Genomic DNA, 26,793 nt, shown 5'->3' with positions numbered 1-26,793 from the left:
AAAAAGACAAACTAAACCTAAATAACTAAATAAACATGATAGATGTATAGTAACAACAACATGCTGGAGAGTACCGTGGACAGGTGGTGGCCCAAAGTTGCTTAGTGCCATCAGTGGACCATCTGCCAAAGAGCTTCTCCGCCTCTCCTCACTTCCAAGAACTGACTGCTGCAGCTTCATCTCGTGGCTCTTGCTCTAGAGAGTGCCATCCAAAGGAAAAGCCGGTCTTTTTCTCGTTCTAATGTGTTTCTATTTTCGGATTTAATTGGTATCCCTGCTCAGCTGCACAATCGAACCTTGGTATTGGAGTCGTTACCCAGTGGGGTTTGGCTGTTGTTTGGTCCCATCACATCATCACCTACCTTATCTCTCCCGCCTCCGACCGAACTCCGCTGCACAACTGGATACCGTTGGATCAACACCTCCTCTTTTCGCCGGCGCTACCCCTCATAGAAGCTTCCTCCCTCCATGTCCTTGTTCGGTACATCACCCGAGGACTCCTCGGCAGGCAATTCAGCTCATAGGTCCAAGTCTTCGCTCTTCGCCGACGAACCCTCTCTCGGTACTGGTAGCAATGCCAACCTGGGCTCCTCCTCCCTTTTCGCCGACGATGACGACCTGAGCTCCGGTTCGCCGTGGAATAGCAACGTCAACAAGAGAACTGCCAGGCATAAGCTCGTGAAGACCTTGCTATCGGACTCGGATGCCCCCGAGAGTTATATCGATGCCTACGACCTGGTCCTCAGTGCAGGCGATCGTGTTGGCGCCGGTATTGGACTGACTTCTGTCAGGGAAATTCTGTCCGGCAGTGGGATCAGCGCCTCTGACCAAGAAAAAATTCTCAACATTGTTGTTTCTGGTGATATCGACAGTGCAAATGGACTGGGACGTGGCGAGTTCAACGTTCTTCTAGCACTCGTGGGCCTTGCGCAAGAAGGGGAAGACCTTACATTGGATGCGGTTGATGACAGGCGCAAGAGTAAAGATATATTCTACCCTAATATATTATTTGTATTCTAACCTAGTGACTGCAGAGCTCCCCGCGCCGAAAAGCTTATACCTTGATGCATTGCGCGCAAATCAGGAATCCGGCACCCCTGCGCCGTCGCAAGAGCGGCCGATTACTCCACCTCGCCCTGCATCACCCCAGCAGGCGCCCAACTCAGCACACTCACGACGGTCACGACGAGAATCGATGACAGGTCTAGAGTCCGATCCTTGGGGTAGTCCAGAGCTGCATCGCGGGCATGCCCACGCACAACTCGAATCCGACCATCCCGTGTTGAATGGCTATGGTAGTGTTCGGTCCGCTACTAATGCTTGGTCTAGTAGAGTCGGTGAAGACAACAACCCCAACGAAATTTCGAACAGCAACCGTGCAAATAGCCAAACAGATTCTGCGCCGTCCCACGGCTCAGGATTTGGATGGGGGGAAAGTCTGGGCAATACACCAAGCGATGGTGGGCTTGGAGGAACAGCCCGGGCTGGTCTTGGAGGGTTTGGCCCTCCTAGTAGTGATCACAGCGACTCAAATCCCCGTCGGCGGTCACTGGGGATAGGTAGGGTAGCAAGTCCGCCGGTAGAAGAACATGTAACGGTAACGCTACTCCCGGAGAAGGAGGGTATGTTCATGTTCCAGCATCGCAATTATGAGGTAAAGTCTGCTCGTAGGGGGAGCACAGTGGTACGGCGATACAGTGATTTTGTTTGGCTGTTGGACTGTCTCCAAAAACGGTATCCGTTCCGACAGCTTCCTCTTCTTCCACCAAAGAGACTTTCAGGTATGTCAAAGCAAAAGCTTTTCAAATTAAGCTTACTCACCTCTTTCCGCAAATCTAAGTCAATGGCACTCACCTTGCAGCGGATTCCAATGCGTTCCTTGAAAAGCGTCGCCGTGGCCTCGTCCGATTTACCAATGCCCTTGTCCGACACCCCGTTCTTAGCCAGGAGCAACTCGTGATCATGTTCCTGACTGTCCCTACTGTAAGCACGATTAGTGCCTCCAAGAAGAGTTGCATTGTTCGTCTAATAGTGACCCGATACTAGGAACTGTCCGTGTGGCGGAAGCAAGCCACGATTTCTGTGCAAGATGAGTTCACTGGGCGAGATCTTCCCCCTGATCTGGAGGACTCCCTGCCTTCGACCCTTCCGGACACATTCGAGACCGTCAGGGGCGGTGTTAAGAGGTCTGCGGAAATCTACATCAACCTGTGCACATTACTTGAGCGTCTCGCCAAGCGCAATGAAGGCCTTGCGGCTGACCACCTGCGATTCTCGCTCGCCCTTCAATCCCTCACGGAGGTGACTCGAGACACGTACGCGATTGATACCAACGACGTTCCTTTACTTAATGAGGGTATCAGAGCTACCGCCAATCACCTTTCTGTCAGCCAAAGCCTGCTGGAGGATGAGGCACGTGCCTGGGAAGAGGGCGTGCTGGAGGATCTGAAGCGCCAGCGAGACTGTCTGGTCAGTGTGCGGGAAATGTTCGACCGCCGAGACCGTTACGCGCGGAACAATATTCCCCAACTGGAGCGGCGCATCGAGAACAACGAGAGGAAGCTACAGGATTTGAGAAGCCGACCTCAAGGTACCGTCAAGCCCGGAGAGATCGAAAAGGTAGAGGACGCAATCATCAAGGTACGTTTTTCTTCCACGGCTTCTTTTACCACCATCTACTGACGTCGCGTTTGTTGAACTTGCAGGACAAAGAGTCGATTGTACAACAACATGCGCGCGGTGTCTTCATCAAAGAATGCATCCGCGACGAAATAGTATATTTCCAACAGAGCCAGTATCATATTAGCCGACTTCACCAGGAATGGAGTCAGGAGCGGGTCAAGTATGCCGAGCTGCAGGCAGATAATTGGCGGTCATTGAGTGACCAGGTTGAAAGCATGCCCTTGAGCGGCTGAGAAGATGGAGATGTTTGTACCAATGCAGGCGGTCGGTCTAGACGCTTTTTGACTTTTTTAAGTGGCGTGTCTATGTGTATGAGTTTATTTTTCTGTGTGCCGCCGTCGCCGACGGTTGCGTGGGGAGAGTCCGGGATGCTTTTAGCCTGATGTTTATGAAGCGGTCTATTTGCGATGTATCTTGCCTCACTTACTGCATTGTTCTTGTTCGAAATGTTTCTTAGTGGCCCTTCGGGACCATCGGGATTGATACCTTTAATTTGGAACGTGGCTGGGCTGCTTGTTGGGAGTGATGAGAAACATGAGCCGATACATCATTAAGATTGACTGCACTGGGTAGAAAGGAATCTGACAGATCCCAGACCACTCTGGGATCAATGTACTCCAAGCCAGAGTTCATAGACATATGCACGATGCATAGCGTGTGACTACTCGGCAAATCTCTTCCGGCCATAGAAGGTCAACACGAGTGTCGGCGAGAGCGTGACTGGAGTCTCCACTGCGGAGTCGGTTCTTTTTTCGTGTCAACCAATCCAGAGACCAGGATATGCTCTTGGCAGCCTTGCAAGGCTGGGCACGGGAGCTTCCATCATCCCAGAACTCCAATTTATTAGGATTAATTTAAGCCGGGAAAGATAAGACGCTCACTCGCCCATGGATGGGGACGGATATCGTGGAGATTACGAAAAAGGAAGATCCATAAAATGGACATTCTGAACAAAAACTCTCAGAAACACGTCCGAATCATCGAAATCGAAGAACACCGACCTTCTGCAGGTGGGACAGTACTGTAAATATGCTTAGCGTGGGACCTCACAGATCTTGTCACGGTGAATGCCATGTGGTCGACTCTGGAGTGAGTTGAGGGAGGAAGAGAATGACGAGGAGCTGCAGATCTATGCAGTAGATAGGTCTCGATTCTCAACACTAGCATTGATTCTCCTCAGTTGGCCAAATTCTGGGACCCGTAACACGTACTACTACAACTGCAACAACAATGGATAAATTATACCTGAGGTATCAATCAATGGATTGTACCGGGGGTCGTCCCTACTCCGTACCTACTAATGTACGGAGTATAGGTATATATAGTCGGGAATCCTGCCGTTCTCAGGTACGGGAGATAAGGAACCGTAGTGGAACATACGTAATTCATCAACTGCGACCGGGTCACCGTGCTAAGGTGGTAGTGGTAATTGTGGGTATATTACCGGTAATCTTTCCAACTGGTGGAGCTGCGTCCGCCCGCCAAGGCCAAAAATTGTTCGCTCCGCGAATGAGCCAGTGGGCCCGTGACTTGCCAATCCCCGCCGGTATCTCCTCTCAGCCGCGGATCTGATTTGCTTTCTTCCCTACAATCTTCGCCGCCCAGAGCAGAGGATCTTCCCACGCTTTCCAGAACTGAGCGCAGTATTACATACCGAAGACATTACCTCCTTCTCCAGATCAAATCAAGCGCCAGGATGATGGTCTTGGCTTGGGTCTCGGTCTTGGTCTTTGTTTCTTGAATTTTCTCTCCCTCGTTCTCTGGAGTGCCCAGAGTCTTGTCCTGTCTCTGGTCATTTCTTGTCTTCGCTTGACCTTCGCTTGTCTCTTTCTTGTCTTCTCTTGTCCCGTCTCTTTTCTCTCGGTATCTGTTCCTTCTATTCTTCTTCTTTTTTCTTCCCTCCAGAAGGCATCTCCTGGTTGGTACACCCCCACTGGAGTGTATATTCCATATACTACTGGTTCTTGTTCAGCCGGAGTAGCAGTTGCCCAATCTGGTAAGCCTCTGCCCTCTCCAATCAAACGTTTTCTTTCTTCCCTTCACTTGGCACTCGAACCAACTCTGGTTCCTACTACCTCTCTCCGCCCCTTGTTTTCTCTTTTAATTTTCTATTTTCCTGTTCGATCGGATATTCTTCAGTTCTGTGTTTTCCTTCCAATCGCATGTATTCACTCAACTAAGCATTTTCTCCCTTACAGGACGCAGCAAGGGAAGGCACGTTGGGAGAAAAAGTGTCCGCCCTGCTTTCGCCCGCCTCATCCGTCATCGTTTCGGACTTAACACCCCTCCCCGAGTTATGCCGAGAACGTCGGATTCCCCATCTCACGAGGCGCATTTCTATTGAGCGAGTCCCTCGCGGTCCGATCGGTCAGATAATCTTTGCGGTAGTTCCTTTTTAGAAAATAATTTAAAAAGGGAACACCGAGAAAGGCACGGAGAAATCAACCAAGGGTCGCGGAAGGACACACAGACGACGGTCGCGGTCGCGGTCCCCGGACACCTTTCGACATCATGGCGTGGGATCATTTGGATATTGATAAGCCGCATTTGGCTTACATGATCTTGGGCGGTTTCACCGGCCTATTCATGCTTTGCTCGCTCTTTGTGAAGGAGAAACTGTACATCGGTGAAGCAACAGTCGCTACTCTTTGCGGAATCATCTTCGGGCCACATGCGGCCAATCTCTTCAATCCCCACGAATGGGGAAATGTTGACAAGATCACTCTTGAGTGCTCTCGTATCGTCTTGGTCGTTCAATGTTTCGCTGTCGGTGTCGAATTACCCAAATCGTACATGAACCGTCATTGGAAGTCCGTCTTCTTACTGCTGGTGCCGGTCATGACTTGGGGCTGGCTTATTACCAGCTTGTTCATCTGGTGGATGGTTCCTCCCCTCAGCTGGCTGGAGAGTCTTGTGTGCGCCGCTTGTGTGACAGCCACGGATCCCGTGCTGGCGTCTTCAGTCGTCGGTAAAGGTAAATTCGCCAAGCGTGTGCCTAAGCATTTGCGAGACCTGTTGTCGGCTGAGTCTGGCTGCAACGACGGTATGGCTTTTCCGTTCATCTACCTATCATTCTACATTTTACGTTACCGCCCAGACGCGGGCAAAGTGACCCTTAACTGGATCTGTGTCACCATCTTATACGAGTGTATCTTTGGCGCCGTCTACGGTTTCCTCATTGGTTATTTCGCCCGTCATTCGATCAAATATGCCGAACGCAAACAGCTGATTGATCGCGAAAGTTTCCTCGTCTTCTACTTCGTGTTGGCGGTCTTTTGCGCCGGCTCTGGTAGTTTGTTGGGCATGGACGACCTTTTGATAGGTTTCGCGGCAGGTGTTGGTTTCAGTAATGATGGATGGTTCACGGAGAAAACCGAAGAGTCTCACGTATCCAACGTTATTGACCTTCTGCTGAACTTGGCATATTTCGTGTACTTTGGATCCATTGTTCCCTGGGAAATGTACAACGCGCCAGAACTCGGCCTTGTCCCATGGAGGCTTGTTGTGATCGCCATCTTGGTCATCTTTTTCCGCCGGATTCCCATCATGTTAATCCTGAAACCAATCATACCGGATGTGAAAACTTGGCGTGAGGCCCTCTTCGCTGGTCATTTCGGACCCATTGGTGTCGGTGCCATTTTCGCTGCCATCTTGGCTCGGGCTGAATTAGAAACGGACAGCACGCAGCCCCTAACGGAGGCGGAGCTACCGAAAGCGGGTACGGCCGATTATTATATCGTCCAACTCATCTGGCCCATCACGACTTTTATGGTCATCTCGTCCATTCTAGTCCATGGTTCCTCGATTGCTGTGTTCACACTTGGAAAGCGCATCAACACCCTGACCATCACGCTGTCTTACACCACCGCAAATGAGGAGGGTCCATCATGGATGAATCGTTTGCCTCGAGTCCAATCTATAGCCAAAGGCTCGATGTCTTTCCGTAAGCCAGATGACACGGATGCGTCTTCTAATGAACAGGAGTATCCCCCCGGTACTTTACCCCCGATCGGTGTTCCTGGTAACTTCCTGCGTCGGGTTCGGGACGAAGATACGGAGTCACCTACCGGTAGGACGTCAAGTAGGAGACCCCGCAGACGCCGTCGGCACGCTTCTGGAGCTGGTGGTCCTATCAGTCAGTCAGCGATTGCACCTCAACGGACTGTAGAAAGTGAAGACGCCGAGGAGGAGGACGAGCGCGACAAAATTGAACGGGAAGGCTCTCCACCGTCCAAGGAACGAGATCAGTTCGGACGAGAGCCAATTGTGGAAGCTTATCTGGAAGGCCATCATATGATCATCGAAGATGAAGAAGGAAATGTCCTGAAGACAGAAGATGTTAGTCACGTATCACCCGAGGAGCGACAGCGACACATCGAAGCACAGCGTGATAGGCTGTTGCAGGAGAAGTCGGGAGAGTTTGCCAAATCAAAGAGTCAGCCACACGCGAGGTCAGAGGGAGAAGAGGTCGAAGAAGCTCTCGAAGAGAAGGCCGGCCACCCTCTTGAGAAGGCTCGCAAGCGATTTGGTCAGTGGATTGGGCTCGGAAAGGGTCGCGCCCAAGAGGTGGAAGACCAGGAAGTTGAAAAGGCTCCGACAACGAAGCAGCAGCCTACTGCTACTGACAAGAAACCCAAGGGCAAGTCTCGCTCAGCTCACGCATATCAGTTCGGTAACACCATCATTGTCGAGGACGAGGATGGAGAGGTGATCAAGAAGTACTCTATTCCTTCAACCGACAAACCGGAGACAGGAGCGCCCGTACGGCGTGGATTGACCCGCATGGGAACCTGGTTTGGCATGGACGGTGAAGGGGAGCCGTCACAGGCAGAGAAGAAGTCAGCCAACGATGACTGGCTAGCGGACGACGGTCTTCGATTCACCGTGGCCGACGATGACAACATTAGTAAGAAAGGTGTTAGCCACAAGGGTCGCAGAATGAACAAGCATGAATTCGTCCAGCAACTCCGCAATCTTGGTCCCAGAGCTCGTCGCGAGCTGGTGGAAGAGACGGATGTGCCCCAGCATGTCAAGGAGGTTGCCCGGGACGAAGCTCGGGATGCGGAGCGCAAGGAATCTCTTGCTGGCGGTTCTGCCCAAGACACACAACATGGAACAACGCCTGCCCGACCTGCATCTATCTCGAGCAGCGAGTCAAGCAACGGGTCTGATATAGGAGTGCCTGGTGACAATATTGCTGCTTCATTGGCCCGGTTCACCCGTGGCACGGCCGCAGAGGAGCGTCGCAGTACTCTCAACCCCTCCACTCGTCCTCGCTCACGCAGAGACTCTGAAGACGATGGCACTGAGCGTGTGCCCCCGGCTCAACTTCGAGAAGCAGCTGGCCTGTCGCCTCCACCTCAGCAAGATGACGACGACACGGGAGAAACACCCGCGGAACGCCGTCGTCGTCTCGCCGCTCTTGGTGAACTGAACTTGGACGATTCCGATGAGTCGGATGCTGCGGTAGAATCGGATAGCGAGGATAATACGGGGTTCCGTCGTGTCGGCAGCAAAGTCCAGTTCGTAGAAGGGACGAAGCCCTCCGATAGTGGGAATGGAAGTAACTCCAACCAAGGGAACGGTTCGAGTTCCTCGAGCTCTGCGCATCAGCGTTCAATCTCATGGGGAGGAGAGAAAGGCCGGGAGGCTTAAAGAAATCTGAACAGCTCACACCCCCACAAGCAAAAAAAGAAAAAAAAAAAAAAAAAAAGAAAAAGAAAACCTGAACATGAGACATGCAGAGGGCTAATGAACTGTCAAGGCAAGAAAAGAAAATAAATAACAGAACCAAAAAAAGGTTACGAGGGGCGGTGGGGAAACGAACAATTGCGGTGTGACAAGAAACAACAATTAGAAACAAGACAAGAGACAAGAGACAGAAGCAATAATCCTGCGGTCTGAGAACAGCCACAAGTTAGATTCCAGGTTTTATCATATCGTCGTCTGGTTGGTTGATCAGCTGTCCCTTTTTCTTTTCTTTTTTCTTTCTCTCTGCATCCTTGAGCGCCTATTGCATGTGTTTTGCATGCCTTTTCATGCTGTGTATAGAGCTTCCTGATTCAGTGTAACTTAATTATTCCCGTGGTTTCTTTTCTTTTTGATCTCATTCCTTCCCGATTGTAATTATTTCTCTGGTCGATATCCAATTATATCGTTTGATTTTCATGGTCTTCTTTGATTATTGTTTCTGTCGCACAAGGGTGGCTGCGGCTCTATATATAAAATTGGTATATACAGCGTAGACACTGGCTGATTCTTTTGATCAGTTTTGTATACTATCCTCCCAATAATATATTATATAGTATGAATCAGGAATACAAGCATATATGTAAATATATATGTACAAAAGCCTCGCTATTCCTTCAACAGAAGTGGATTCTGACAATGTTCCCGGTCAAATATAATATGTTTCATATATGATAGGATATAATATGGTTTGGTATGATAATACATCAGAAGTCCATGCGTGCACCTTGTTTGTTCATGAAACAAGAAGATTGATCACAAGGATTGAAAGAGGTGAAGAAAGAAGACATCACAAACGCTAATAGAAAGCCACAGGTAGAAATGAATCAAATATGTGAATGGAAGTGATATAGTTAAAATTTATCCAGAGAAAAGAAGTGGGAAAGAAGTGAAGATGAGAATGAATATAGGACCCAAACACAAGAGTAAAGTAAAACCGATTACCACGCTCAAGTCTTTTGCTTTTCCGATCCTCAATTGCCCAAACACCGACATAAAACACCAAACACCCTGTGAACTAAAAATTCCAGGTCAAAAGAGCAATTAAGGTACTGTAAGATAAGAAGAAGGTAAAGGATGAAACGTGATCGCTTGGAAAGGGGTATCTCAAGCAACAGGTAGTAATGTCACGAATCTTGTTCAGGGCTGACGCCGCAGCGGGGAGCTCTTCACGACGTCCGTAACAGACAGATTATAGCACTCCGCCGGGTAGATTGATCTGTGCCTGTCTGCTTTCAAATCCAGCGCTGTTAGGTACAGGATTGACTGGCGGATAGTTGCTTTCCACGGGGTGTTGAAGTTGTTTTCGCAACATGAACATCGGTTTGCGTCCCTCCTTTTCCAGCTGCTTGAAGAGTATGAGCGGCCGCTCGTCCAAGCCCAAACAGCGTTCTTGATCACCATACACGATATACAGTGCATATTGCCTCCAGTCGGCATTGATATTGTACTTCTTCAAGGCAGCGGGAAGCACCTTATAGCAGGGATCCTCCATGGAGACACGGAATGATTTGAAGATTTCCACGCTCGGTGGGTCATTGCCATTGCCCGCTCTGGAATCTGACCGGGTCGGGATATCGGGGCGGTTTGGTTGGGTTGGTGTTGGATTCAAACGTTCACGGTTTTGCGATGTCGAGGGTTCGTCATGGTGGTCGTGGGGGCTGCGGCTAGTGTTGGGGGCAGGTTGATATGATCGAGATCCCAAAGTCTGCGCGGCAGTATATTGGACGCCTGGAGAGGTGGGAGACGGGATCCCCGGGGACAACTGCGACTTTCCATTCGTGTAAAGCGCCGATGAGGGGTCTAACACGCCACTGTCCTGATACATACGGCCTTCATGAATCGAGGGTGGGATATGAGTGGGAGAATTGTTCTTGGGGGTGGTGCCTCCTGTGTTAAGTCTTTTGGAGATTTGTCGAGAGAGGGTACCTGAGCGGTCGAGGAGAGTGATCCCGGAAGGTGACACCAGTGTCTGCTGACTATCGTGGTATCCGTCTGGGCCGGAAATGCCCATGGATGTGGGAGGGGGCAACGGTTGCGAACGGTCCTTGGCCATCTTGAAAACCGGCAGAAGCTCCTCTCTCAACCGACGATAGTCCTCCGCCATGCGGCGGAGCTCGGACTCCACAGTGACAATTCGCTCATCTCGCAACCGAATGGACTGGATCAAACGTGCGACATCCTCCTGTGATGCAGTTTCATTCATACTTTGGTCCGCCGCTGTCAAGGCAAATGAATATTAGCAAAGTGGAACTGGGAACAGTCAATCACGACTTCCCGCAGGGGCGTGGAGAGACATACAAAGAGGAATATAATGGTCTGCATCCAGCGGAATATCCTGTTTCACCTTCGTTTCATAGACACTCTTGAGGATCGTTAATCGATGTCCCACGCTAGCAATCCCCATTTCCTTCAACTCATCATGTTTCAGAGCAATAAGCGCTTCCCCCACAATCTCATTTTCTGCGATTTATCAGTGGACGATTCTTTCCCTACTCCTCTTTCCAGGTAGTCGAACTCACCGAGGAAGGCTGGACAATATTGACGGAGACCTAGGGAGGCGAGAAAGTGGGCGCACTCTTCGACTGTCCATTCGGTGATGATGGTTTTGGGGGATTTAGGATGTTCGTCGGCGTTTGCGAAAGTAGTCGGGGTCTGTTCGGAGGAGGGGAAGTCGGATTCAGAGGGAGACGCCTCGGAATCGGTAGCCAGGTGGGGAGAAGTGATGACACTGCGCTCGTACTCATCGTCGGCATCGGAGTCGGCGTGGTAGGAAGTGTGGAGAGACATGGTGGTAGCGAACAATTTCTCGAGGATAAGGACCGACACGACACAACGAAGGGGCCGGAGGGGACGTCGGCCCGGTGGGGAGGCAGAGACGAAGACGGGAGGGGAGGAGACGACAGGTATTTCCAGCGGTAGATAGTGAGACTTGAGATAGGTTATTCACGATCGCAATCAGGAGATCAAGATCAAATAGGCAGCTGAAGAAGTCTCAGCCAAGAGAGTGTGCCACATGGACGGGACGAATGGCGGTTACGGGCGGCTGGGGGAGATATCGAAATAGCGCCGAGCAGTTGTCAAAGAACCGAAACCAATCCTCGAATGCCGGAAACCAAACAAAAAGAATTTCCAAACTTATATAAACAAGGGAAAATAACAAAGAAGAAGAAGAAAAATATAGGGAAGAAGAAAGAGGGAGTTTGAAAAGTCGTGACGGAGATTCGTTCGTCGTTAGTGCCAGCAAATGCAATATGAGAGAAGATGATGGGGACTAAAATCAGAGCGGGGAAGCTTTGAGTTGCTAAGTTTGGGGGGGGAAGTCACTGATCCTCTCCTGAATAGGAAGATTAGGGCACGAGAGGGTGAAAGAGGGTGAAAGAGCCAGCAAGGTAACAAAAAACACGCGCAATAGTGTTAAGACAACAACAAGGATTAAACGAATGAACGAAACGAAGAAGAAATCATAATAAGCCCGGGCCGGTAAATCCAAAAAAAGAAAAGAAAGAAGAGAATGGAAAGAGAAGTCCGACGTGATCTTTCTTAGTCGACTTGCTGGAGGAGGAGCTCTTTTTGAGTTTTGGCAACAGACCAAAAGCGCCTAAACTTGGATCGCCGCACGTGATGCCGGTCTGGACTTTTTATGCCAGAGTCGATAATGATGATTATTTTTATTTTCTTTCAAAAATAAAATCCATATTCGATTTTCTATTTTTCTTCTCTCAATGTTCGATCAAATTAACTTATATTACAGTTGAGTCACTTCACGGTCTCCAAGACCTGATATACATGAATCACTAGATAAACTTGCCTCTATAGTACCGGTCACTATTGACTTTTTTGGAAGGGAATTCTTATTTTTATTTTTATTTTTTTTTTTAATTTTTTTTTGTATATCTTTTTCTCATTTGTTATATATCAGAAGACTATAGCCAGGGGATATGCAATGAAATGACACATGCCCAGTCCACCTCGAGGCACAACAATTCTAATGCTACCATTTAATCTACCCATACAGAATGTATTGGTGGACAATCTCGCATCCTTGCATTTGGATCTTCCCCAGCCATATCTTAACCCTCCTACCACACCAGTCCTCTTCGTAAGGGGACGATGTCTATTCCTACTTGTCCAGATGATTGACATTTCACACTTTCTATTTATCCACTGATCGGAAATACCCTCCTTCAGTGATCAACGGAGTGTGTTTATCGAACGACGACAACGACCACCCTCTTGCGGATCAATCTCCAGAAAAGGCGAACGAAAAAAAAAGACGATAAACTAAACAAAAAAAAAACCACAATAGTTGATAGTTCAATATCAGCCCATACTCAGGGGCAGATGATTAAAAAAGAACAGAAAAAAAAAATCTTAGCCGAGATCATCGATCTAATCAATTCATCTACCAAATCAGGAAAATATAGAAAATAAAATAAATTCTGTTCAGGAGAAAAAAGCCCAACGCCAATCAATACCCACAGGGCAAAAGCGAACTATTTTCCTGCAGACAATGGAAAAGGACGAGTGAGAAAGACTAAAAGAACTGCTGTCAAAAACCAATAGCGTCGGAGCGCCTAACGCTTTTGGCGGCTGGGAGGGTCCGAATGCTCCGCTGTCAGAATCCACCATCTTTTTCTCTCCCTAGGCAGAACTACTTTTTCCTATTCCTGTAACTAGTACTCCGTAAATGGAACGGAATCATTATTGATCCTGACGGCGTACTCCGGAACCGCATGACGGATGGAGTATAGGTAGCTTTCAATAGAGTAAGGAAGCGATCAGGAACTGTGCGCACGCTATTGAAAAGAAAAGTCTGTGATGGGCATTCATTCGACCGACGCAATCCTTCCAAGCGCCAGTCGTCAACTTACAGGCTTGACTCGCCCAGCAGGACCCCTGAGTATACTCAGGGAACGCTCAACGCTTATAGGTCACTATGTATGGAAATCGGGACTCCCTTGCGCTGCAATCCTGCCAGCCATCGGAGAACACGCAAACACCTGTTCAAGAGAACCGTTACACTAGCCTGTGGCTGACTTGACCCGTGGAATGGCTTGGGAACTATTTAGCCTCTGTTTAATTAGTAACCCGGACAAGGTCTTGCCCGTTCTTCTATTTTATTCTCCTAGCTTTCTAGATAGTGGTGTATCCGTGCGCTTGGGACTCGATGACTGGCATTGCAACTACTGAAGTAATCCTTTACTCCTTTTTTTAGCATGGTTCGATTTTTTTTAGTCTTATGGAGTAGATGATCATAATTAATGCAGTTCATGATTTATGAAGATGGATTTGTGACCTTTTTTTAATGATTGGTAACTATTCTCATTAAGCCACATTTTTGTAGGACTGTAAGCTCTATCAAGTGCTTAGGGTATGGCTGTCCAACGTGATGTTGATATATCATCCATTGCAGCAATACTGTAGACCAACGAACCTCAGACATACTGAACTATCGAATATACACCATGGCAGATCATTTGCGATGTCAGAAAGAGACAATAAAATAATCAATAAATGCACACCACCTACTCAATTGACAATAGGAGGCAGAAAGATACACCGAGATACCAGAATACTACGGACACCCACTCACAGCGATAACCCACCTACCCCGTATATAAATTTTAATTCCTGCAATTCAATTCCAAGAAAGAAACTCCAATTAACCACCCCAATAATCAATCCCACCCAAGAACACCCCTTATGTTCGATTGTTCATATCCAACTCTGCAACCCTAAGTGGCAATCCAAAATGTAGTCATCATACGCTTTCGTTACGAGAACCCCTGTCAATCGGCCAGTCTTTCCCTTTCATGTTCTCTCCACTTCCATTATTCCAAAGAAATCTCCACATTCTCAGTGCGCGCGCAATTCGCACGGACTCCATCAGACAAATCCAACCGAAGTCCCAAATTCTTTTTCTCCATCACCTACGTGCGCAAACCCAGACCAGACCAAAAGCAGAAGGAAGCTAGTGACGTCGCGATCGCGAAAAGATCGCATCAACCGCCTCCCGACCTTCTAGCCGTCGTCCTCGCTCCGCCCTGCCGCCGAGGTTCTCCGCGTTGCAATTCCAATCCGATCGCAAAAAAAGGTTTCGAGACGCAACAAGTCGCAACAAGCCTCGGTTTACGAACGGAGCATCCGGAGACGATCTTCCCCGATCCATCAAAGAAAAGGCAAAGGAGAAAACAAACAAGGAAGAGAAAGTGTCTGGTGTGGTCAGATCGGCAGAAACCGAAAATCTATATCCCGCCGCAGTCCACGCGCCGCCGCCGACGACCTCATCGCACCGGTTGTCCTGCCCACTTACTTGATTTTGCACGGTCCACGGACCAATAACGGGTCTGGTTAGGAACGGAATAAGGGGATCGGAATAAATCCAGCAGCGAGCCGACAAACGAACCCAGGAGAAAGGCAAAATGGCCACCTCTCAAAGCACAGGGATAACCCCAGCCTCGTCGGAAAGTCTCGAATCGGACCTCCTCGCGCACCTGGCCTCCACCACGGCGCTAGATGATCTTCATGCGACCCTCCTCTGCTCCCTGCAACGCATGGGCTGGACGGAAAAGGTTCGGAAACTATCGCAGGAGCTCCTGCGCGGTGGACGATGCGAGCGATTTGATGATGTTGTTGAGGCCGTGGTTGCGTCCGCGGAGGGACGGAAGCATCCATCACTAGCAGGCTTGGACAATGTGAACGAGGAGGACAAGAATAGCAACGGCGATGCGGACGGGTACTTTGAGAAAGTGGATGTGCGGATCCCGGAGGCGGTGGTTGAGCAGGGGGTGAGGGCGATTAAAGAGGTATTGCGCGAGGTGGTGGTGCTCGATGATGATTCAGATCTGTTAGACCACCATGATTCGCACCATCACGCTGGTGATGGGAAGCAGGAGGGCGGCGGTGAAACGAAGACCAAACCATCCAAGTCGTCCAAGACAGGGGACCAGTCACTAAAGAATGGTGATACAAGCCCTGTTAAGAAGACGGATAAGAAGCCGAAGCCTGGAAAACAGGTAAAATGAATTCGGGCGTCACCTCTCTTCCTCTTTATCCCCTTCCTTTTTTGGTATTTTTATTATTCGTTCTTTTCGGTTCTTCAGGGTACATCTGGCTTTGGCATTCTCGTTTGGATCACTTGTCATGGGTCTTCGGGCGAGATTGGTGTTTAGAACGGGTGGGAGTTTGCTGCATTTTGATACCATATCCACGAGGACGTGCATGTACAACGTCAACTTGTGGTCGTGTCCACCTTTGCCGTGGCACTGATTTAATCCAATGGACATATTTGTATTACGGGGACATTCTGGGGTTTCTATAAGAGTCATTGATGCATTAAACTAGAACGTCGAGTTCATCTCTCTCCACTAAGAACTATTATGGCATCTAGTATGCGAGACGTAGATAGACACAAAAGATGGACAAACCCTGTTCAAAAGGAATCAGAAACCAATCGTATTCCTAGCAGTCCATACCCCCATCAGCCCCGCTGGATCTAACTAGTGCCGATACATAACTAAGAAAGACTAAGAAAGAAAACCACAAAACCCAATTTAGTCATAGAGGCTGTCGTCATTGCCGGCTTCACCGAACGTGTTGTTGTCCTGGACCTCGCCCGCAGATGGGAAGCGGAAGAAGCTGCTGCCGCCCGAGTTCTTCAGGCTCTGAGCGAAAGCCTCGTACCGGCGGATTTCCACATCGCTGACGGACCGACGGGCCGTCTTCATAGCCTCTTCGAAATGCGCACGCGTAAGCTCCGGCACAGGATCCTCCTCGTCGACCTCCTCGTCTTCATCCATCTTGATGTCCTCGCCATTGGCCTCACGCTGCTTCTGGCGCTCAATATCAGCAGTGATAGACTGCTTGATGGCCAGCTTAACAGCACGTTGAGTAACGAATCCAAGATCAGCACCAGAGAACCCGTGGGTCTTGCTGGCAATGAAGGGCAAGTCGACATCGGGTGCGACAGGGGTCTTGCGCAGCTGGGCCTTGAGGATACCCTCACGAGAAGCCTGGTCGGGCAGGGGAACGTAGACAAGAGTGTCCAGACGACCAGGACGGACAAGGGCAGCATCAAGCTGCTCGGGTCTGTTTGTGGCACCGATGACGAAGACATTCTTCTTGGAGGTCATGCCGTCCATTTCTAAAAGGGAAGTTAGTTTATACATTCAAGCGCATAGATTGTCTGATTCTACACATACCGGTCAGGAGCTGGTTGACGACACGGTCAGAGGCACCACCAGCATCGCCAACAGAGCCACCACGAGACTTGGCGATCGAATCCAACTCATCCAGGAAGACGACACAAGGAGCGGCAGCACGGGCCTTGTCGAAGATATCCCGGATGTTGCTCTCAGACTCACCGAACCACATAGAGAGCAGTTCAGGGCCCTTGACGGAGATGAAGTTGGCAGCGCACTCATTAGCGACAGCCTTGGCAAGCATGGTCTTACCAGTACCAGGAGGACCGTAGAACAGCACACCTCGAGAAGGTGAAAGACCGAACTTTTGGTACTTCTCGGGGTGGTCCACGGGGTACTGCACGCTCTCGATGAGCTCGCGCTTGACCTCCTCGAGACCACCAATGTCCTCCCACCGAACGTTGGGCACCTCGACAACAGCCACTTCGCGAAGCGCGGAGGGGTTAGAGACGCCAAGGGCGTAACGGAAGTTCTCCATGGTGACACCAAGAGAGTCGAGCACCTCAGCATCAATGGTATCCTCGTCCAGATCGATCAAATCCATCTTCTCACGAATCTGTTGCATGGCAGCCTCAGAGCAGAGAGAAGCAAGATCAGAGCCGACGTAACCATGGGTCTCAGCGGCGATGGTCTCCAGGTCAACGTCCTCTCCGAGCTTCATGTTCTTGGTGTGGATCTGCATAATCTCCAGGCGGCCAGTGGGGTCGGGAATACCAATATCGACCTCACGATCGAAACGACCGAAACGACGGAGAGCAGGATCGATAGAGTTGGGGCGGTTAGTGGCGGCCATGACGACAACGTTGGAACGAGCCTTCATGCCGTCCATCAGGGTGAGGAGCTGAGAGACAACACGGCGCTCAACTTCACCATTGGTCTTCTCACGCTTGGGGGCGATAGAATCAATTTCATCAATGAAGATGATAGCGGGGGAGTTCTTCTCAGCCTCCTCAAAGGCCTTGCGCAGATTCGATTCGGACTCACCGGCCATCTTGGACATGATCTCGGGACCGTTGATCAAGAAGAAGAAAGCGCCGGTCTCGTTTGCCACGGCACGAGCCATCAGAGTCTTACCAGTACCGGGAGGACCGTACATGAGGATACCGCGAGGAGGCTTGATACCAATGGACTTGAACAGCTGAGGATGACGGAGGGGTAGCTCCACCAATTCTCGGATCTGTGCCATCTGTTTCCGGCAACCACCAATGTCATCGTAACCGACCTCGTTGAGGTTACCCTCCTCATCCTCGCGCTGGATTGGCTCACCCTCACAGTGGATCACGGTATCTTGTGCAACAATGCCGTACTCTGGAGGATCCACCTCAACGACCTTGAATTCTACTTGTCTCATACCTCCTCTTACTGTGAACAGGTCACCCTGTCTCACGGGTCTGTAGGCTTCGCGGAAGTAGGGGGCAAGGAAGACGTCGAACAAGGAGCCGGTGAGACCCTCAACAGTGTCTGCGATGGGGAGAACGGCAATACGCTTGGCCTAAAGTACCAGAATGTGGTCAGCTAGCACGCCCTGTCGAGCCGTAGTCAGGAGGTACCTACATATTTAATATCGGGGCATGGGTGAACAGTGATGACATCGCCGTGCTTGACACGGAGGTTGTGCCTCACCACACGGTTGATGCGGGCACTTCCATCGTCAAGATCATCATCCGCCAACACAATCAGAACGGTGTCTTTCCGCTTCTTGCCCTTAACCAGAACTGTGTCACCGCGGAAGAGTTGGAGAGTTTCCATAGTGTTGTTGGATAGGGCAATAACGGAGTTATCATCGTTGACGGCATCGGTCACACTGAAAGCGCTCTGGTTAGCATCCATCAAGGTACCCCCTCCAATGTTAGCAGTCGTGGGGAATACTAGCATACATCAATGAGTTGGGCTTCTTCTTCTTCTTTAGGATGGCTGTCGCGGTATCGAGTTCCTGTGGCGAGACCAGTCAGTGTCATGGCCGGCAAATTCTCTTTCTGCGATGAATCTTCACCTCTTTCTTCTCGGCGCCAGAGGCGTCCCTTGAGCTCGGTTAGCACATGGATCGCTGCAAGAGGAAAGGACTTGAAGCATACTGGAGGTGCACCCTCTTCTTATCATGAGTATGGTCGGGTTCTGCGCTCATTTTGACGGCGAATGGGGATGGGTCACTGATCTAGCAAGCTCTTGAAGTAGGGTAGGCCTGAAGGTACGACGGACGTCACTGTATCGGACTTACGATGCCCGACGACAGGAACTTGAAAATAAAAAAAAGAACAAAAAAAACGAAACACAGACAAATGATCCAGCAAACGCGATGAAATGTCTGAGGGATGAGTAAATGGGAGAAGGGGGAAGGATTGATAAAATGCAACGGAGACAGAGAGTTGAAAGTGAGACCAGAAGTGGCAGAAACAGCTACCCGTTAAGAGGTGACGATAGTCTCAACTGCCTATTGTTGATGACTTAAGCCAGGGTTCCTCACTCATTAGCCACTGGGCGGCTACCGCCACCGCCCCGAGTACAGAAGCGTATGGAAGCCGGTCGCATACTGACAAGCTACCCAAAGTGTCGACTGGTCAACTCCAAGATATAATCATTAATATTTTTCAATTTTGCGATTATTATTAATAAGGACAGCTCTGATGTTCCGAAATGTTCTTTGTTGCCAAGTGGCTTTTGCCTTCAAGGTTCTTATCTTAAACTTCTGTTTTCGTCGTTGATGCTGACTGATCGTCCTTACATACTTCTACTAAATCGTACCTAATACTCCGCACTGTTAATGTGCCTGGTTGCCTCAGGCAAAAGGGCTATAGCCCATCTGTGGCACCAGCCTCGTTCACCCTACAAATCACCCCCCTTCACCCAAGGCTCCAACATGACTAGGCAAATGAAGGTGCCTTCTCAGGCTTTGCCCATGATAGAAAATGTTGCCTGGTTTGAAAATCTGTACAAAGCCTCAATGCCCCAGATATGTTAGGTATTACCCTGTATAGAACGTGCTTTCCATCTTTAACAGTGCTCTCCTAAAGTGTTGTATATCCTCCAAATATTCACCAGTCTTCCTTTTACTAGAGAAACAATCTACTTCCATTCAAATTGACTGAAAACGTCATAGTCATATAGCCTATCAAGGAGATATTCTTCCTATCGCATACTTAGAGAGCACCTTACCACCAACGAACCATTACATAGTTCGTCCAAGTCATAACCCCTTATAATCGCGCCACAAGCCCCAAGACCAAGAGAAGGACACAGCAAACACACAATTGCAAGCAACAAGGGTATCACCCCGAAGAATGGGCATCCAGTTCATCTAAACCAATCCTGCACGGTCCTCCCTTCATAGAATGGAGTGTAAACCATGGTATCCAGCCGACTTCAACCAAGCTCTCCTGAACACCTTCACAGAGGAAACATTAAAAGAGCTCCTCGAAAGGCCAGACTGTGCACCGCGCTTCGTATACGGAGTGTTAATGCTCCCCACCGTACTCAAGTACTTCATAGGAGAAGACCCAGCCACCGACATCACAAAACGAATGACTCGCGCATGCATATCAGGGTATATGCTCTACCAGATCTCACCGAAGAGTCCGCCTGTCGTTGTCGAAACCTCCAATCCACACGATACAGTGCACGGAATGCTCGTGTTGGGGCTGGACGTGAATCAGCGGAACTTGATTTACGAGCTTGAAGGAGGACTTATGAACTTGGTGGATGTGAGGGCTCAGATTCGTCTGAAGGATGGTAGCTTACCTTGCCATGATATTTGCAGTGGACGGATGGTTGATGCTGGTATGTTTGTTTGGCATGGTTCGAAGGAGGGCCTGATACCTGTCGAGAGCACAGCTTGGCCACTGGATTGGTTTTTGAAAGAGAAGTTCTATGAGAACATTGTTAACTCCCAGCACAGGAATTTGCTGGACGGATCGGGATTGTTCCTGTAAGACCTGGGATGGCAATAGGTGGTTCTTCTTTTGCTATCACCCGAGATTGGTAGTCATTTTAAATCGGCGTTTGGGGGTTTTAGGGGATGTAAGGATTTATGATGAGGATTAGGTGCTCAGGTTCGGTGCCATTATGGCTTTCTGCATGGAACAGTAGCAGATAGAGAAATGCTTCTGAATCTTAGACAGCATGTGATGTAGAGGGAATGTTTGAAAATTAGAGAAGTTCTATTCTATCATAAAGTATTTGAGTTTTAATCCCCAAAATGCGCCAGTTAATATACTCTAAGCCACAGTTATATACAAATCTCAGTCCAGCCGGATTTCCTGTTTTGTCTAGGACTTCGCAGTTGCGGTCCATAGGTCGTAAACTCCCCAACCCCCAGCCATGAAGCTAACAACGCCGCTCAAGCTGTCAGGGAAACCAATTCCTTTTTCGAAGCACCAGTGAAGACACAACGGGGCCCAGCAGGTGTTATTCACCAGGCTCTTCTTCCAGGCGCGAACCTCGGCTCTCAACGCTTCCTCCTTCTTCTCATCCGACACTTCACCACTCATTCTCTTCTTCCGGAGCACGTGCTCTCTCCACAGTACGAAGAACTGGAAGAAGATGTGACCAAACCAGGCCCGTGTACTCCATATGTACCACTTGTCAATACCGCCCCAGCGGTCGATGAACTTCTTCGAGATTACTCCCTTGGAAGCTAGGAAGCCGGCATTCTCAAGGGCTTGGTAGATCATGTTCACTGCCACTTGGAGAAGGGTGAGAGCGTAGAGGATGCGGTCCGACGGGGGAGATTTTAATGTAGCGGAACCCCAAGTCCAGAGAGGAAAGAGGCCCAAGAGCCGAAGGCTATAGCGGGTTTCCGACATGAGAGCAGAGAGGGCAAGCAGTCGAGATTGCGAGGGAGTCGAGTTAGATGCGACAGGCTTGGTTTTTGATCTCAATCGGGCCAGAAGGCCGAGCCGTGTTTGGAGGGCAATCCATGGTGCGGATGCGAGGAGGTGATGGAGCGCATGGGTGAGATAACCGGTGACAGCAAAAACTCGTTCTTGACCATAGGCCGAGGACATGAGCCTATGCACAGTGCGCAGTTAGTCACATGGAAATGATAGGGACTGCTGCTGGTCGGGACGCCTGTCGCAACAAAGCAGAGAATCGCACATAAAGACTGAGACCTCAGCCAAGTACTTACTTGTCCAAGCGGCCTATGGTGACGTCGGTTGCCCTGAGGGCTCCTAGCAGCTGGCGCTGAGCAACACTCAAAGACGAAGGTTGCGGTGGTGAACCCCCCGCGGGACTGGCCGATTTCCCCACATTTGGTGGTTCGGCAACGGCGGGCGCAGAAGAGTCAGGGGGATTTTCAGTGTCAGCCATGACGGGCACTATCAGAATTATGCGGGAGTCTCCGATGCTCTGGAGAGGGCGGTATGGAAGGGCGTTGTGGATTTATAGGGAAATGTCAACGCAGAGCATCTGACTAGCACTTCTTTGCACTTGGCGCGGATGCCGAGGTTCGGAGGTTACAGACAAATCGCTGTGCTCGACCGAATCAATTTGCGTGCACTTGACAACCCGTCCTTCACAACTTTTGTCCTACCCATGAACTACCCTAAGGGTAGAAGATGTCGGTTTATATAGTTGTAGCAGGTTAATCCGTCTTGCAAAAGTACCCGCGCGTACCGCATGTAGAATACGAAGCGTTGTTTTCTTGTGGTTGATCTGCATGTGGATTCCATCTAGTGGAATTGTTTAGGAAATTATGCCCGCGGAACTTTTCCTCATAATAATTTCTAGAAGATCATCCCACTATGTAACACATGCCTTTGCAGTCCTGGGCCGCTATGTTAATCAATCTTCTTCCCATTATTATTTTTTTTATTTTTCGGTCCTTGTCAGATGAGGACAGTAATAATCAGTGCAGCCAGACCGTCGCACAATGATGAGAGAGCACTTCACGAAGTAGTTCTGGGCCCCATCATCCTTCTTACTTTGCACCCCACGTCCTCCACGTAGTAGCTATGAATCGAGAGTTGTATGCAGATGCCCTCACTGTCAAATCCTTTACTCGGTGTTGCCATCATCATGACCGTGCTCTAACGAGTCTGGCCACGGAAACGATGCCAAGTGATCATCGAACGCAGAGATAGCCATCCCAACGACAATACTTTCACTTAGCCGGCTCGTATAAGATGCAACGGCCTGTTCTGATTCGACACTTCTGACCGATATATTCAGAGACTGATGCAGAAGCTCATGGAGATTAGTGCTCGTGGTATTCTCCTGAGAATAGAGCCTAGCGCTTATATCTTCGCAGCTTTCTGTGATGCTGTAATCTGAGGAACTCGCATTTGGAGAACCAGGCCAGAAATGCCCAGAGGGCAGCTCTAAGTTTCGAAGAATATTGGCATCGGAGACAGGCCTCTCGAGCAGTTCCCATGAGTCTGGAGGGGGAATAGAAGGATCATTGCAGATTTCATTGAGACTTATCCAGGTGCGCTCCTCGAGGTTACCATGGCGACGCTCGCAGTGACGACAAGCCTGGAAAGTGCATGGAAGAGAAGGGTGTGAGCGCTGGAGTAGCTGCGAGGTTTGCTCAGGATGGTCGAGGCGAACCGTTGATTCGCTGGTTCTGGGAGCACTCTCATCCCGCTGGCTGACATCCTCTACCAATTCTACCCATGGATCATCTAGATTGTGACCGTTTTGCGCACTACGCTCTGCATAGAGCATAGATAACGGTGGAGGTACGGGGCCTCTTTCTCTCTCCGCCGTCCTCACAACGTTCAATTTCTGGTGAATCACGATTTCTTTCTGTTCTGTCGTATAGTGACCATCTTCCATGGCTTTCAGTATCCATGGACTGAGGAATGGACCATTGATGGGATCCAAGGGATCAGAGAAGCCCGAAGTGTCCTCAACACAGAGGTAGAGCCATCCGAGGAATGGCCGTCGTCCACATGAGTTGCATGTTTCCATACGATCAACGCAGAACTGACGTTCCACCACACTGTGATGACAGCGACGCTGGCGGACAGCTGACTGGGTTGTCGGAGGAGCCATGAGCGGGTGTCCAGTATAATAATTCTGATAGTCGAGAGGTAGCTGCAGTTCCGGGGCAGGCCAAACGTAATCTTCTTGGGTGGAAACTTGATATTGGCGAACCAGACGATAGTTGGATGTTAAAGGAGGCACTTGTAGGATAGGGAGTGAACCGGTTTGGTGAATACCTGTGTTCCCTCCGGAGTCACCCTGTTCACTGTCTGCCATAGCTCAGGATGGGATGAAATGAATAGTAGAGCAGTGTGATTGGAGATGAGAGCATAGCGCGGTACCGCACAGGAACAAGAAGAGACATAAGAAGAGTAGGTGACGGCATTCACTCGGTAAGTAGTAAAGGTTGCGCTCTGTGACAGAAAGATTGAAGCTAGGAAATAATAAACATCATGCATGAGAATAAGATATTCCTGTTAAGTGGTATATTTAATTTCTCTTGCAATTTGTCTCTCTCATGCATACCAAGTTGATCACGATCAGATAGATAGATCATCCTGGGATGGCGGAGTGAAGCTGCCCAGGTATAGTAAAAGAACTAAACTGGAAAATATATAGTAAGTTCATTCTTTTGGAGTACCGGTCTTTGAATGAGCATGGAGATTGAAACACAGATCACACCTGTCCTATATATTTTTAAATCTTCATTTTATTATATACTTCCTGTTTTCTCTCTTTTTTCTTTTCTTTCTCCCTTCTATTTTCATCATTGCTTGGTTCTTCTGTAAATAGTCCATAGTCTTATATTATGAATGAGAGTATGAAAGCCCCGAGTAACCATACAGGTAAGTGACGAAGACCAATGCGCAAATTTGTAGATGTGTACATATGAATACGGTGATATTTTTATGAATCCACCAGGTCCTTATATAGGGAAGAATATTATCCAAAATAATAACCCAAACAAGAATGGGAAATTAAAGTTTCGAGCGTGCCGAAGCGATAGGCTATCGGAGGTGACCGATACCCAGCGGAGTTGCGTATAAATCAAAATTAGCTGGTAATTTTGCTTTTCATTAACAGCCATATAAATAAGATCTGCCGACATTCGTGGCCGACTTAATGACCAGTCACCTTCAGGCTTCACGTTGAGAGATCCAATTTATCTTCCACGTTTTCCCCTCCAGCTTTAAATCCCCAGTTCCAACACCGACTACTTTTGCGCCGGTCTCTCTTGGGAGAAGGGGTTCCTTTTTGTATCTCTACTATCTGAAACCATTTTTCGATACATGACCTGCATATAGGAAGAAACCCACAGGTTCTCCAGATCGATAAATAATTTCGTCATTTTAAATTAATCGGTTTAATTCCCTCGATTCATTTTAACCTCTTAATTGTTCTAATACCACCAATTATTTGCCTTACTTAACCTCGGTAAGCTTTCCGTGTTCCCCCAAGCTGAGACTTTTTCGGTCTGGAGAAGTTCCAGCCAGCCTCCTCGTTCCATAAACAAACAGTAGATCAGCTCTTCCCCCCCTGTTTCTTTTAGTTGCTGGCGGGACTTTTTCTTTTTCTCCAACCCCATAATCAATCTTTCACCGATTTTTCTTGTCACCCTCTTAACCCACTTCGCCCCATATTCAACTGTCCGTCATCTAAAGTCCATTGTGTGCATTATTGCCCGAGCGGATCGTGTATTAACTGTTTCTCAGAGACCACGTCCGTCGCCATTGCACCCGTTGCCGTCGATTCCGCTAACGGATCTTATCATCGCCACTGTCTTCTATTGCCGACGCAACCGCATCAACCGCCATCATGTCCGTGAAATTCCAGGATAAGTTCCAAGACCAGGTCACGCAACAGGTCACCGAGCAGATCAAGGGCCAAATCCAGGGACAGTTTCAGGAGGAGGCTGCGAAGTCAATTCGCCAAGACACAAAGGAATTGGTGCACAAGGTCGGCGAACGCTTGACCGGCGGAAACCCTCAGAATGGCTATATGGCTGTATGTTTATCCTCCACCCTGGAGCGTTGGCTCGGCGATGGATATTATCGCGGTCGGTACGATCGAAACTCGCTGACATGGGGAATGCTCGCGTTTACAGATGTACCTGCGTCAGCTGCAGAAGAACCCTCTGCGCACGAAGATGTTGACGTCGGGTGTGCTTTCCGCATCTCAAGAATACTTGGCCTCGTGGATCGCGAATGATGTCAGCCGGAATGGACACTACTTCAGCGCTCGCGTTCCCAAAATGCTCCTCTACGGCATGTTTGTCGCTGCCCCATTGGGCCACTTCCTTGTGGGCATCCTCCAAAAGCTCTTTGCCGGCCGCACAAGCCTGAAGGCCAAGATCCTCCAGATTCTCTTTAGCAATCTCATCGTATGTTCCCCATGCATGTCGGGCGTCCCACAGATCGAGATCTCTGGAATGCGCGGATACGCTAACCGAAAACGCAGATCTCCCCCATCCAAAACGCGGTGTACCTGTCCTCGATGGCCGTCATTACTGGCGCGCGCACCTTCCATCAGGTTCGCGCAACCGTCCGCGCCGGTTTCATGCCCGTCATGAAAGTCAGCTGGATCACTTCCCCTCTCGCACTCGCGTTCGCCCAGAAGTTCCTCCCTGAGCACACCTGGGTGCCATTCTTCAACATCATCGGTTTCTTCATTGGAACCTACGTCAACACCCACACTAAGAGAAAGCGCCTCGAGGCCCTGAGAAAGGTAAATGCCCTCTTCAACCTTTTCATCCCAGAGACTAATTCGCAATCCTAAATAGCGTTACGACCAACGTCGCGCCGGCCCCGGAAGTGAGTACGAGCCCAAGGACTACCGGTAATTGTATATAGATCCAGACCCTACCCTCCCGGCTCAAGCGGAACGACCGGAACGCCTTCCATAATCCTCGGCCCGTCCACTCAATACCTCGGATGAATAGATGCGTTACGTTGCCTCAAGGAAACAGCAAGCCCAAGGCACGGACGATCTACTTCTTCCCCTCTCTCCGCCCCCAATTACCCCTTTCGCATGTCTGATTGATTCTTTCTCATGTTCCATTCTAATCCGGCTCCAAGATCATTGCCTATCTTGTGTCGTGCCGAGATGAAGATATGTTTGACCGTCACGATGAATGTTTTTCTTATTTTCTGTCTGTAGCTGGCCATATACATAACTCGAACTCGATAGTCCATAGTGCTGCTATTTACCTACTCTTTGCAATGTCAAATTACCACTTACC

The 26,793-nt window shown here is 49.3% G+C and overlaps 10 protein-coding genes across 10 annotated transcripts; 6 read left to right on the top strand and 4 right to left on the bottom strand.

The window, feature by feature from the left end:
- Positions 1 to 468: 468 nt before the first annotated feature.
- Positions 469 to 2,915, top strand: F9C07_10298 (sorting nexin Mvp1; the record flags this gene model as incomplete). Its single annotated transcript, XM_071507376.1, has 5 exons — positions 469 to 979; positions 1,035 to 1,781; positions 1,841 to 1,983; positions 2,047 to 2,640; positions 2,706 to 2,915. The coding sequence occupies 5 exons, from the start codon at positions 469 to 471 to the stop codon at positions 2,913 to 2,915; spliced, it is 2,205 nt and encodes a 734-aa protein (XP_071366718.1).
- A 2,278-nt stretch (positions 2,916 to 5,193) lies between these two features.
- F9C07_10299 (alkali metal cation/H+ antiporter Nha1 C terminus-domain-containing protein) lies at positions 5,194 to 8,337 on the top strand (the record flags this gene model as incomplete). The annotated part of the gene is made up of 1 exon (XM_041286114.1): positions 5,194 to 8,337. The coding sequence occupies one exon, from the start codon at positions 5,194 to 5,196 to the stop codon at positions 8,335 to 8,337; it is 3,144 nt and encodes a 1,047-aa protein (XP_041146845.1).
- Positions 8,338 to 8,367: 30 nt separating this feature from the next.
- Positions 8,368 to 12,038, bottom strand: steD (MAPKKK cascade protein kinase regulator Ste50). Its single transcript, XM_041292434.2, has 3 exons — positions 10,953 to 12,038; positions 10,732 to 10,893; positions 8,368 to 10,650 (listed from the first exon to the last, which is right to left on the bottom strand). The coding sequence occupies exons 1-3, from the start codon at positions 11,218 to 11,220 to the stop codon at positions 9,623 to 9,625; spliced, it is 1,458 nt and encodes a 485-aa protein (XP_041146844.1). The 5' UTR covers positions 11,221 to 12,038; the 3' UTR covers positions 8,368 to 9,622.
- A 383-nt stretch (positions 12,039 to 12,421) lies between these two features.
- Positions 12,422 to 13,474, top strand: F9C07_10301 (uncharacterized protein; the record flags this gene model as incomplete). Its single annotated transcript, XM_071507377.1, has 2 exons — positions 12,422 to 12,532; positions 13,364 to 13,474. 2 exons carry the CDS (start codon positions 12,422 to 12,424, stop codon positions 13,472 to 13,474), a joined length of 222 nt encoding a protein of 73 aa, XP_071366717.1.
- A 1,381-nt stretch (positions 13,475 to 14,855) lies between these two features.
- F9C07_2233266 (uncharacterized protein) lies at positions 14,856 to 15,458 on the top strand (the record flags this gene model as incomplete). The annotated part of the gene is made up of 1 exon (XM_041286113.1): positions 14,856 to 15,458. The coding sequence occupies one exon, from the start codon at positions 14,856 to 14,858 to the stop codon at positions 15,456 to 15,458; it is 603 nt and encodes a 200-aa protein (XP_041146843.1).
- A 280-nt stretch (positions 15,459 to 15,738) lies between these two features.
- F9C07_2284055 (cell division control protein Cdc48) lies at positions 15,739 to 19,225 on the bottom strand. Its single transcript, XM_041292433.2, has 6 exons — positions 18,710 to 19,225; positions 18,628 to 18,655; positions 18,512 to 18,567; positions 18,189 to 18,438; positions 16,635 to 18,126; positions 15,739 to 16,576 (listed from the first exon to the last, which is right to left on the bottom strand). The coding sequence occupies exons 1-6, from the start codon at positions 18,757 to 18,759 to the stop codon at positions 15,987 to 15,989; spliced, it is 2,466 nt and encodes an 821-aa protein (XP_041146842.1). The 5' UTR covers positions 18,760 to 19,225; the 3' UTR covers positions 15,739 to 15,986.
- Positions 19,226 to 19,963: 738 nt separating this feature from the next.
- F9C07_2107176 (uncharacterized protein) lies at positions 19,964 to 20,560 on the top strand (the record flags this gene model as incomplete). The annotated part of the gene is made up of 1 exon (XM_041286112.1): positions 19,964 to 20,560. The coding sequence occupies one exon, from the start codon at positions 19,964 to 19,966 to the stop codon at positions 20,558 to 20,560; it is 597 nt and encodes a 198-aa protein (XP_041146841.1).
- A 336-nt stretch (positions 20,561 to 20,896) lies between these two features.
- On the bottom strand, positions 20,897 to 21,938 carry F9C07_10305 (uncharacterized protein; the record flags this gene model as incomplete). Its single annotated transcript, XM_041292432.1, has 2 exons — positions 20,897 to 21,638; positions 21,757 to 21,938. 2 exons carry the CDS (start codon positions 21,936 to 21,938, stop codon positions 20,897 to 20,899), a joined length of 924 nt encoding a protein of 307 aa, XP_041146840.1.
- A 687-nt stretch (positions 21,939 to 22,625) lies between these two features.
- F9C07_10306 (uncharacterized protein) lies at positions 22,626 to 23,831 on the bottom strand (the record flags this gene model as incomplete). The annotated part of the gene is made up of 1 exon (XM_041286110.1): positions 22,626 to 23,831. The coding sequence occupies one exon, from the start codon at positions 23,829 to 23,831 to the stop codon at positions 22,626 to 22,628; it is 1,206 nt and encodes a 401-aa protein (XP_041146839.1).
- A 631-nt stretch (positions 23,832 to 24,462) lies between these two features.
- F9C07_1594143 (uncharacterized protein) lies at positions 24,463 to 26,412 on the top strand. The gene is made up of 4 exons (XM_071508240.1): positions 24,463 to 24,989; positions 25,268 to 25,559; positions 25,660 to 25,935; positions 26,013 to 26,412. The coding sequence occupies exons 2-4, from the start codon at positions 25,371 to 25,373 to the stop codon at positions 26,328 to 26,330; spliced, it is 783 nt and encodes a 260-aa protein (XP_071366716.1). The 5' UTR covers positions 24,463 to 24,989; positions 25,268 to 25,370; the 3' UTR covers positions 26,331 to 26,412.
- Positions 26,413 to 26,793: the final 381 nt, after the last annotated feature.

The sequence above is a fragment of the Aspergillus flavus genome, chromosome 4 (genome assembly GCF_009017415.1).
Source record: "Aspergillus flavus chromosome 4, complete sequence".
Lineage (NCBI taxonomy): Eukaryota > Fungi > Ascomycota > Eurotiomycetes > Eurotiales > Aspergillaceae > Aspergillus > Aspergillus flavus.
The sequence above is the reverse complement of the archived record's forward strand: the minus strand, read 5'-3'. Positions and strand labels throughout refer to the sequence as shown.